Source organism: Lampris incognitus, chromosome 9, assembly GCF_029633865.1.
Source record: "Lampris incognitus isolate fLamInc1 chromosome 9, fLamInc1.hap2, whole genome shotgun sequence".
NCBI classification, from domain to species: Eukaryota; Metazoa; Chordata; class Actinopteri; order Lampriformes; family Lampridae; genus Lampris; species Lampris incognitus.
This window is the reverse complement of record NC_079219.1, coordinates 34043357-34055534: the sequence shown is the minus strand read 5'-3', so window position 1 is coordinate 34055534 and position 12178 is coordinate 34043357. Positions and strand designations below refer to the sequence as shown.

At 44.0% G+C, this 12178-nt stretch overlaps 1 protein-coding gene across 1 annotated transcript in view; it reads right to left on the bottom strand.

The window, feature by feature from the left end:
• Positions 1-3088: 3088 nt before the first annotated feature.
• dnah5 (dynein, axonemal, heavy chain 5) overlaps positions 3089-12178 on the bottom strand; it is a 274534-nt gene continuing 265444 nt past the window's right edge. The window contains exons 85-88 of the mRNA XM_056286379.1: positions 10468-10680; positions 8507-8659; positions 5052-5283; positions 3089-3316 (exon numbers count right to left, since the gene is read on the bottom strand). Of these exons, the coding sequence (XP_056142354.1) occupies positions 3165-3316; positions 5052-5283; positions 8507-8659; positions 10468-10680 (750 nt within the window). The 3' untranslated portion in view covers positions 3089-3164. The remainder of the gene's footprint in view (positions 3317-5051; positions 5284-8506; positions 8660-10467; positions 10681-12178) is intronic.

The window sequence follows — 12178 nt, the reverse complement described above, 5'->3', positions numbered from 1 at the left end:
AGAGTTCCTCTTTTTTTAATTTGTTTCTGTTTGAAAGTCTCGGGGACATTAGACGTGAAAAGCAGGTTTAAAACCAGGTTTCCTGGTGGGTAAATGTATTAATTCAATGTGTCACTTGCATATCTAAGGGATGTGATGAGTTTATTGTGAAGATTTTAATGTGGGAACCGGCACAGGGGAGCCTGATGGTGTGTACGATAGGACTGTTTTGTATGAAATGAAAATGCAACCAAAAAGTGTTTTGATGATGCCATTTGCCCTATTTCCTTCTTCTTTTTTTTTTGTAAAAATGTCATTAAAATTTGTATGTATTTCACTGTTGTGGGAATTGTAATTTGCCTGCAAAACACACCTGGTTTTCATTTGGCATAATGACATATGTGTGCTGCAGTTTTTCAAAAGGAAGTGCTGGCCAGCCAAAGCAAAATGGCAGGATAGTGATGAACAAAAAGACATCCAACGATCTAGTCTCCTGGTATATTTTTCAGTTTGACCACGTCTCTACAAGTCAGATGTAGGCAGTCCCCGGGTTACAAACGAGTTCCATTTTTGAGTCTCTTATCAAATTGGTATGTAAGTCGGAACAGTTACGTACAGTTCACGTCTAGCGTCAGTCAAATGTTTATCTTCGTATATATTTTACCTAAAACACCATAATGCAGTAATAGTAAATCTAACTATAGTACTCTAAACTACTAATAAGACACGTTAGTCCCTAGCAAACGGGTCTGACCCTTTAGCCGAGCGGTTAGTGATGTCGCCTTGTGGTGCAGTATACCCCGTACGAATCCCGCACCGGGCAAGAAAATGACCGGTTACGTTGGTGGCAGCGGTGGGATCCGGAAGTGTGCAGATCCTCAGAAGTCTCTTCGGAGCGCGGGAATAACAAAGCGCGAGGGCACGCTTGCGGGGAAGGTGACGACTGTAAACTACTAATAAGACACGTTAGCCCCTAGCTAACGGGTCTGGTCCTTTAGCCGAGCGGTCAGTGATGTCGCCTTGTGGTGCAGTACACCCCGCTGCCACCAATGTAACCGGTTATTTTATTTTCTTGCCCGGTGCGGGATTCGATACGGGGTGTACGGCACCACAAGGCGACATCACTAACCGCTCGGCTAAAGGGTCAGATCCGCTAACTAGGGACTAACGTGTATTATTAGCAGTTTACAGTACTGTATTTATAATTGAGAAAGAGGATTTGTGTATATGTATAAAAAAACAGTAAAATAAAAAATGCTTACATTTCAACCTCCCCACCTGCCACTGTCCCCGAGGCGGGGCGCGACCGGAGAAGGCCGGCCGTTTGATGCCAATAACTAGAGCCTGCTCGGGGCTCGCCCCACCGGGTAAGTGAAAAAACGCTAAGCGTTTCACCTCTCTCGACGTTTTATTATTTCCACTTTAATTTCAATCGTGATCGTTTTCCTTCGATGTATCACCATCACTCGCATCAGATTTACAATGTTTACGCGATCCAACTTAAAACGGCGCGGCGTTGCTCTCCCTCGGGCCGACGAACCGCCTAAAACGCGCAGTGTTTTGAGCATCGTGCAGAGTACTCCGTCCGTTCGTTGGTACGAACCATTGTGTGTAACTCGATTTTTATTTTTTTAAATAATGGGCTTTATGGAGGTCGTAAATCGGGCGTTCGTAACCCGGGGACTACCTGTATTTCTTACTTGGTTTGTTTTTGATAAGTGACTACAGCAAGGTTTTATGCAAAATGTGACGGCCCACATACACAATCTTTTTCAGCATGCCAAACAAACCCTCCTAGTAAGACCACCCAAATGAAATATGCACAAAATCAACAAAAATAATTTGAGCTATTTAAAATATTTTAATGGGATCAAATCAAATAACCATATATTTTAGATTGCTAGCAATACAAATTTCAGTTTTGTCCTAACTGTGTATCTAATAATTTGTTCAGTTCACACAGTGAAATGCCCACAGGCCATACCGAAAAAAACACCTCCATTATTCACTTCAGAATGAGGTTTCTTAAACGTTTTCAATCCGAGACTCGTATTTAAAGAAGTCTCGAAAAATAGCAGAAAAGTTACAACATATTTACTGCCTTCCTTATGGACGATCCCTGCTATTGATCAGTTGAAGACATAGATTAGCCATAGGACACAGTAAACAGATTCACTATAAACCATTCTCGAGATGATCATTTCCATTCAGCAATTCATTTCATGAGCACGACAAGAAATAAAATGAAAACCTAAAACCACTGATGTGACCAGTTCTTCCGATGCTTTAACAGAGACATGCTATCGTTGCCTTGCTCTCATTTGTGTTTCCACATGGTAACACAGCATCCAGCATACAGTCACAAATTATTGAAAAGTAATGCAAACTTTAGGGCCTCACTCATAAAAATATATCTGTACGTAACCATCTCGGCCAAAAAAAAAATCATGGTTAATAACAAATTATAGCTCCAAAAGTAAATGGCAGGACTTTGAACACATTTGGGAGTCCAGAGTGGATTTGACTGATCTGGCTTTTGCTGCATGCTGAGGGGCTGTAGCCTGTATACTCAAGCTCAACAAACATAATTAGTATGGGCTTTTTCTTGTTCCTAAGGTGAAATTCAAACATTCATATTGATAAAGCTTTTAATTAATTCCACTTGTTCAGATGCACATCTCAGTAATACTACATATGACTCTGAGTGACCTTCAGTCTTATAAAAACTATGAAGCTGGTGTCCAGGTGGCGTAGCGGTCTATTCCATTGCCTACAAATACAGGGATCGCCAGTTCGAATCCCCGTGTTACCTCTGGCTTGGGCGGGCGTCCCTACTGACACAATTGGCTGTGTCTGCAGGTGGGAAGCCAGATGTGGGTATGTGTCCTGGTCGCTGCACTAGCCCCTCCTCTGGTCGGTTGGGGTGCCTGTTGGGGGGGGAGACAGGGGGGAATAGCGTGATCCTCCCACGCACTATATCCCCCCGGTGAAACTCCTCACTGTAAGGTGAAAAGAAGCAGCTGGTGACTCCACATGTATCGGAGGAGACATGTGGTAGTCTGCAGCCCTCCCCGGATCGGCAGAGGGGATGGAGCAGTGACTGGGATGACTCAGAAGATTGGGGTAATTGGCCAAGTACAATTGGGGAGAAAAAAAAGGGGGGCGGGGGGACAACTATGAAGTGATTATTTGACATCACAGAGGAGGGCCACGCCACGTAGGACCCAGTATTCAGGTGAGAGTGAGGTCTTCAAGTCAACAGCTGCCACGTAATTCATGTCCATCCTTATGGGCTTCTTGTAGATAGGGCAGGAGTAGAGGCGCTCATCTTTGACACCTATGGCACAGAGATGGATAAACGTCACTGTCCAAATCAACACCGGGCAAATCTACAGCATGCAAATTAAAGTTTTAATGAGGCTCTTTCCCAATATCCATTCTAAGAAGAAGAAAAAAAAAGTTTCAATTAAGCATAATCTCAGTGTTTGTTGGCCAGGCTGTTAAGTTCTCATCCAAACATGCTTGAAGGCTGTTAAAAGTGTGTCTCCTCAACAGCGCAGGACTCCTCAACAGCGTGTGAGAACGGGCTCTGTGATTACAAGGCTAGAGAGTGTCTGGGCCCTTGACGCCACTCGGAAATGTTCTGATTGAATGGACTGGAACTGAGGACCTGCGGACATACAACATGCCTGAAGAAGATGCAGGTAACCCTGAGATGGACTTTCAAGGTTCTACGCAAAGACAAACACAGACATGCCCGCAATCACACCTACACGGTCACTCGCAATCACACCAACATTGTTTACAGCAAGAGCACGCTGTTAACAAGCCGCATTATGAATATTGTTGGATCATTAACTTATTCCCAGGCAGCCTTTGCTTGTTCGAGTCCAAGGAGGTCTGTGTGTTGCTACCTGTCTCCATCTGGTCTTATATAGAACAGCACCATATACTGCTGCCAACCTATTTCCAGATATATTTACTAATGCTTAGTCTGTGTGATATTTATATGCTAAACAGCCAGTCTGAATGAAACCAACCTCGAGAGGTGAGGGAGCGATACGGGGGGGGGGGGCAGCCCCATGCAGCCACAGGTAATCCCCCTTTGATGCACACAAGTCCAATGTGATTTAATCTCTGCCCCATTTCATCAAGAGATCGCAGCATTGGGATCTGGAAACAAGGATTTTAAGCTGCTGGCTTTCAACCCCAGTTAATTGATATCGACGTGGTCAGTGTTAGCCTCCATGCATTAGCGATGGATTCAGTTGTGCAGGTAGGCCTCTCAGCCGTCTCATCTACACTGATTCAACCTCCTTCTGCAAGAAGTGTTGTGAACAGTTTTACTGCTGATTTCAAAAAGGACGCTGGCACTTCCTCTGATAGTTGAGGTTAAAACCATTATCACAGTGGGGTCACTGAAGTGTGCAGGCTGCTGACTGCTGGATGGCTTGTGGGAAATCTGGAGGTAAATTGAGTGACTGCCCCTGGGACATGAGGGGAGAAACTAACATATGTAGCCCTCCAATAGTTTGAAGTCAGTGCTAAATGGAAAAAACAAAACAAAACAAAAAAAACATAAATGAAACTGACTTTTTGAAATCAATTGATTATGATGCAGCTTATATCAACGTATATTCAAATATATAAACCGTCTGTTCTGGTGGAGATCATGCAGGTAAACATTTGAGTGAAGTGAATTTTATATTTATTGATGGGAGATGTGTAGAGAACATCTCCTTGTGCTGAATTTGTGAAATAATATACTACCGTTTTTCTAAAAAGCATTCATCCTGTCACTCATCCATGTTTCAGAGAGTTTGTCTTCATTTCCTAAACTTTCACGTTCACAAGTATGTTGCTCCATATCTTCTCACAAGGGAAGACAAAAGTCAGATCTCTGCTGCATCAGGTTTATCTAAATAAGGTTTGGTTTATTCATTAAAATCAGTTCATAAAATGTTTTCATAGCAGATTTAAAGCCTTCTTGTTTTCTTTTCTTTTGAGTGAAATGAAAACAGCTCGCCTCGCCTCCTCTCTCTCCTTCTCATCCTGACCCAGCATTAGCTCACCGTTGTTCTCGGCATACATCCTGACCACGGGCATCGTCTCGAACAGGACTTTGGGTTTGGAGTCGACGAGTCTGCAGTTGCGTCGGTCCCAGCCGGCACCCTCCAGGTACAGGCCGTAGACGTACACGCCCTCGGCCGGTGGCTGCGTGATGTCGTCCTTCATCCACTTGGTCACCTCATTGCACAGCATCATGCGGTCCAAAGCCCACCCCTTGTTGGCACGGGTGATCTCCTGAGAGGATAAGAACACACACACACACACACACACACACACACACACACACACACACACACACACACACACACACATATATATTTCATGATATAAATATGTCATGGCTCTGGCAGAACTCTAGTGAATTTGTCAACAGGACGACAGGAAAAGTTGGAAAATAAAAATAATACTGTCTGTATGGTAAGTGAAAACAAGTAGACAGGATAGAGATGGGTAAAACCTTACAGTGAAATGTCTTCCCTACAGCTTGTTCAGCAGGTGCAGCTTATACAGAGTGGAATGAAAACACTTTGCAGACCTTTTCTAAACCCAGACTAGTACATGACAACCTGTTTTTTTTTGTTCATTTTTTTTATTTCCCTCCTGGAAGGACAGCATCTGTAATCTAGTGAAGGGTCCATGGTTACGACTGGGGCTAATATCTTATGCGTCAAATCGTAAAATAGAGGCGAACACTCAACTAAATGCTGCTCCAGTATTGAATAACAGACACCAGAAATCCAATAAAATCCACTCTATGGTGTGGCAGTCTATTCCGTTGCCTACCAACACAGGGATCGCCAGTTTGAATCCCTGCGTTTCCTCTGGCTTGGTCGGGAGTCCCTACAGACAGTTGGCCATGTCTGCGGGTGGGAAGCCGGATGTGTTTATGTGTCCTGGTCACTGCACTAGTGCCTCCTCTGGTTGGTTGGAGCGCCTGTTTGGGAGGGAGGGGGAACTGCAGGGAATAGTGTGATCCTCCCACGCGCTACGTCCCCCTGGTGAAACTCCTCAGTCAGGTGAAAAGAAGCAGCTGGCGACTCCACATGTATCAGAGGAAGCATGGGGTAGTCTGCAGCCCTCCCCGGATCGGCAGAGGGGGGTGGAGCAGCAACCAGGATGGCTCAGAAGAGTGGGATAATTGGCCAAGTACAATTGGGGAGAAAAATAGGGGATAAAAGCAACAAAAAAAATCAATTTTGTGGCGATGTACTGGCCATGGTACCTTGCTTAAGACTGCTACAGGAAAGTTTTAAAAAAAAATCCAAAAAATCTTGCTGTTTTCAAGATTCTTCTTCTTTTGGCTTGTTCTCTGTTTCCCAGGGGTCGCCACAGCGGATTTGATCGTTTCCATCGGTACCCTGTGAGGGCACAGCACCGATGGCAGTCTTGTCAATCCGCATAATGATTTGGCAAAATTTTATGTGGGATGCCCTTCTTGATACAACCACTAACCCTATGGGGCTCCAAGCAGTTGCCTGGCTTGCCTGTCCAGATGCTTCGCCTCTGCCGTCACCATGCTGTTTTCAAGATTCTTCTGGATCTAAATGTTGTGAATTACGCAACATATAAGTTAGTACCGACACTTCCCCAGATGCATCAAAATTGTTCAGGACAGTAAGAGTCTTTCTGCTGACCTTAAAATAAAGTTTGAAAAGTAGAGCACACTTCATAGAAGAGACCTAACCCATACATGGAATTCAACTCCTTCTACAACAGTATTCAAGGAACAACATGACAAGGATTTATAGTTTTCATTTAATGTATTGTATGACACATATATAAGTTCTGATCCTCTCTCCTCTCTTATTCTCCTGCTCTTTGTTTTAACCAGTTTTTACATGCACACGTGCATACAAGTATATTCACATGCACATACACGATTCATGATTTAAAGTCCCATGGGACCCTTGAAATGTTCCAGATGTTTTGTTTTTGTTTTTTCGGGGGGGGGGGGTGTACTACATGGGATCTTTTTTTTTGTTGTTTTTTTCAATTTTCCCCGTTTTCTCCCCAACTGTATCTGGCCAATTACCCCGCTCTTTTTGAGCTGTCCCGGTCGCTGCTCCACCCCTTCTCTGCCGATCCGGGGGGGGGGGGGGGGGGCAACTGACCAGAGGAGGTGCTAGTGCAGCGACCAGGACAGATGCCCACATCCAACTTCCCACCCGCAGACACAGCCAATTGTGTCTGTAGAGACACCCGACCAAGCCGGAGGTAACACGGGGATTCAAACCACCGACCCCTGTGTTGGTAGACAACGGAATTGACCGCTATGCTTCCCGGGCTCCCCTACATGGGATCTTAAATCATGAGATATCTTCTTCAAGTGACACTCACATGCACTAAATGTGCACTCCAATACACATTGAGTTGGACCCTTGGAATGTTCTAGATGTTTGGGGGTTACTTAAACGGTGCTCAGAGAGAGCATCTTTGAATCTCTGTTAGACAGACCTTCCAGCTGGTACCAGTTTGTAATAGTAAAATGTTGAGGAATTTTCAGTAAATACTTTGAAGAGAAGTAGTTTGTGTTTTGACTTTTCCATTAACCACACACTGCTCTGAAATCCACTTTAGGGAGGAATACTTTGAATCCTCCACAAACACTTACGTGTATTTGTTCTTATTTGCTTGTCTCTAATTTGAAGAAAGTACCACAACACATATTTTCCAAAATTAGAAAGTAGAAAGTAGATTTATCCTGGAAGAGAATGTTAAATATTATGTTAAAAAATGCTATGATATGCTATTTACATGGAACAAAATGTTAGCGTGGCATTGAAACGACTCAAGTTATGTTCAGATTTGATAGTTGAAATCCTTGATAAGTGATATTTTTCTGTTTGGGGGATGATAAGGATAACTTCAGCACAAAAACACTATTGAGGAGTCAGTTCCAAAACAGATTTGCCATCATTTCTTTCCTTATGGAGAAAGAGATGTACAGGCAAAACAATAACAAAAAGAGACAGCAAAAAAAAAAGTGTCCAAATTTTACTTACTAAAACATTTATACATCATCTGCATTCAGTGTGATGCTTCATAATTACATATTCACTCCATTTGTAATATTCATCCACAGAAGCATAGAGACAACTGGACATGTGTGTGTCTGTTTTTGTGTGCATTTGTATGAATGCATACGCCGTGTGTGTGTGTGTGTGTGTGTGTGTTCTTGTTCCGCTATATTTGTGAGGACCAATTTGAGTTGAGGACATGCTTTCAAGGTGAGGACATTTTGGCCAGTCCTCACTTCTTTAACTATTTTAGGGTTAGGATTACGGTTTGGGGATTAAGGTTAGGATTAGGTTAGGTAAGGGTTAAGGGCTACAGAGTTATTGTCAGTGAGCGCTCCTCACAAGGATAGAAGTACAAGAATGTGTGTGTGTGTGTGTTTCTGTGCCATCTGGCGTGCTCCCTGGGGGCAGGAGGCTGAGCAGGTAGGTGTGGTGTGTACCTGTCTCATAGCTGTCAGGAAGCCCTGCGGGTTGAAGAAGCCCGTCATCCAGAAGCAGTTGGGTCTTCCTTCAAAGATCCAGGCCTGGAACTGCCGGTTACGCTCCAGCAGCTCCGTGAACCAAAACCCTAGGGTGCTGGAGGCCCACGATGCCTTATGAGCCGCAGAGAAAACAAAGCAAGACAAAAGAACATGAGCAAAGCAGAATGACGTAAAAAGAAGAGATCAGGACATGGCACAGAACGCAACAGGACAGACTCAAATAGAGAAGAGCTGATGAAAACAGGTACAAAGACCTGAACGCTTTCTTTACTTGGCACCATTGCCATTCAAGTACAAATTATTCTTATGATGTCGTGTTTGTGAGAGCATGACTCGAATGCCAAGTAGTAATGCAAGATACGGCAAAGCCATGCGAGTCATCTTTCTTGTTATTTTTGCTCCCCCTTTCTCAATACCCTTCTTCTGGCCACTTCAGCTAAGTAAGACAAAATACATGTTATATTCAATCATAGAAATGGGTTTGCACACTGGGAAGAGAATCCCATAAAGCAAAGTATAAGGACTATGCAATAAAGGAAACTTGGAAAGGGGGAAGACCCACAAAAGCATCTGTGTGGGCTGAACAGATTCGTCCCCTTTCAATACATATCATCATAAAACTGCGACATTCTAACTTCACAAAATTGTGGATTTATTTGGCCAAAGCCTGTGTGGGCTAGTTCACATTTTGAAAACTAGACTTTTTCCCAGACTTTTTGCTACACTATATTATGTTCTTGTTTAGGCATCCTTCACAGAAACCACAAGACACAGATACATTAGGAGGTTTCAGCAAACAATGCAATGATCTGGTTGGACTTTGTAAGAAGGAAGCTATGTGCCAATACTACACTTGGTAGACATGTCTTGATGCATGCTCAATAATCCAGGTAAGAAAATCAAAGAAGTTTGAATCGGTTCAACCTTCTTTGACACACTTGGTAGAACTTTGGCCTTGGGTGAGTACTTGCCATACTACATGTTTTTTTTCTTTTTTTTTCTTTTTTTATGTTTGTCTGTCATCATAGTAACAAGAGTGTAAAAAGTGAATACAAGGATATGAAAAGTGGTATAGGTACCACACTCTTCTGATGTCTTGTAGGACAGAGAAGCTCATGTGTCAGCCCTGCATTAAGCTGTTTGTCGTAGGTTTTTAGGATGTACTACTTTTTAACACCCAATTTTTTTTGGCGGGGGGGACTTTTACCCCTTTTTCTTCCCAGTTGTACTTGGCCAATTACCCCACTCTTCCAATCCGTCCCGGTCACTGCTCCACCCCCTCTGCCAATCCGGGGAGGGCTGCAGACTACCACATGCCTCCTCCAATACATGTGGAGTCGCCAGCCGCTTCTTTTCACCTGACAGTGAGGAGTTTCACCGTGGGGATGTAGTGCGTGGGAGGATCGGGTTATGTTAGGATAGATAGGGTGTTATGTTTATATATTTTGTTCTTATTTCTATTTCTTATTTCATCTTTTATTTCTATTTGTTTTTATTTTCTTGTTTTCTTGTTATCGTGTTAGTTTTTAGTTTTTCTTTACCAGAGCGTGAGTGTCTGTAATAGGACCCAATTTTCTCACTGGGATGAATAAAGTATTCTGATTCTGATCGCCCCCCCGAACAGGCACCCCGACTGACCAGAGGAGGTGCTAGTGCAGTGACCAGGACACACACCCACATCCGGCTTCCCACCTGCAGACATGGCCAATTGCGTCTGTAGGGACGCCCGACCATGCCAGAGGTAACACAGGGATTCGAACTGGCGTCCTCCGTGTTGCTAGGCAACGGAATGGACCGCCACACCACCCGGACACTCAACACCCAATTTTTAGATGATGTACTTCAGTAAAATCAATAATGTAAAAAAAACCCTTTGAGGATCAACTCAGTTCAGCTGGTTGCCAACATTTAAAACAAACCTTTTTCCAACGTTCTGGGATGCGTGCGTCGTACATGCAGTCGAGTGCGTCACGAAGGTTTTCGCTCATGATGATTGTTCCATCGATGGCCAGTTTAAGGTCCGTCAGCGTGTGTCGGACCAGAACAATGACACGCTGCATGCGGTCAATCTCCTGACGCAGGAATATATTCATGGGTTGGAAAGGACCCATCCTCTGAAGGCACTCTTTCACCTGGTTGAGAAGAATTAAAATGTTGTTTGGACTTAATCCCCGAGAGGACCCGACCACGTCCATACACATACATGCACACTGCAAACTGAATGGTGACTGTCATAGATGAATTGGTGCCTATTTTCTGGAGGCACTTTTCATCATAGTTACGATGAGTTTCAAGAGGAGGGCAGCATTAGAGATGTGTAAACAGACACGTGCACAGGATTTCTATATCATGCACGAATGTGCGCACATTCTCATTCACTCTCGGTTCACTCAATTCTACCTGCAACTGTGGATTTACGATTCTTTCTTTCTTCCTCTTTTTTTGCTTTTAGCTGGATAATACATGGATTTCAACCATGCACATGCATCAGATACAACCTGAGGACTGGATGTGCGGTTTCTATAGTTACTTCTATTTGTAAGGGGCAAAATAGCAAGAGGAGATGAGACCCATCTATCCTTGATGTTCTTCTGAAAATGTATTTCATGGTTTATTTGCCTTTGTATATTTATTGTAATATCCCTTCACTGGAGCGAGCCATGCTCTATGTCATTTCTACTGTATGCCTTGCTTTATTATGATCTATACTGTTGCTGTTATTATTAAATCATATCATACCATGCTCATACCGTTCACAGAGAATACTGATTTCTTTTTTTTCTTTTTGGATTCCTTCCCCTCCTTTTCGCCCCAATTGTACCTGTCCAACTACCCCGCCATCCTGGTCGCTGCTCCACCCCCTCTGCCAATCCGGGGAGGGCTGCAGACTACCACATGCCTCCTCTGATACATGTGGAGTCGCTTCTTTTCACCTGACAGTGAGGAGTTTCACCGGGGGGGCAGTGCGTGGGAGGATCACGCCCCAGTGCCCCCTCCCTCCTGAACTGGTGCCCCGACCAACCAGAGAAGGCGCTAGTACAGCAACCAGGACACATACCCACATCCGGTTTCCCCCCCGCAGACACGACCAATGGTGTGTGTAGGGATGCCCAACCAAGCCGGAGGTAACACGAGGATTCGAACCGGCGAGCCCTGTGTTGGTTGGCAACGGAATAGACCATCATGCTTCCCGGACAGAGAATATTGGTTTCTGATTGGCTGGAGGGTGTGTGTTAAAACTGTATAATGCATGTATGAATTTATACGCAGGCCACAAAGTTGCTATGTAACCATAGCAACATGCTGAATTAGCACCAAGCCCAACAAACATGCTTTAGCTTAGCGGCTGACTTTTGCTTCATAATATCCAAAACATTTAAAACAAATAATCAGTGAATGCTCTAATATTTTATAATTTTAACATTCGATGGCGAAGAACCCGCTGACACAAAGTGTAGGGTGGTGTGCTACTACTACCTCCGGCTGCTCCCGTTAGGGGTCGCCACAGTGGATCATCTGTTTCCATCACTTCCTGTCCTCTGCATCTTCCTATGTCACACCAGCCACCTGCATGTCCTCCCTCACTACATCCATAAACCTCCTCTCTGGCATCCCTCTTTTCGTCTTCCC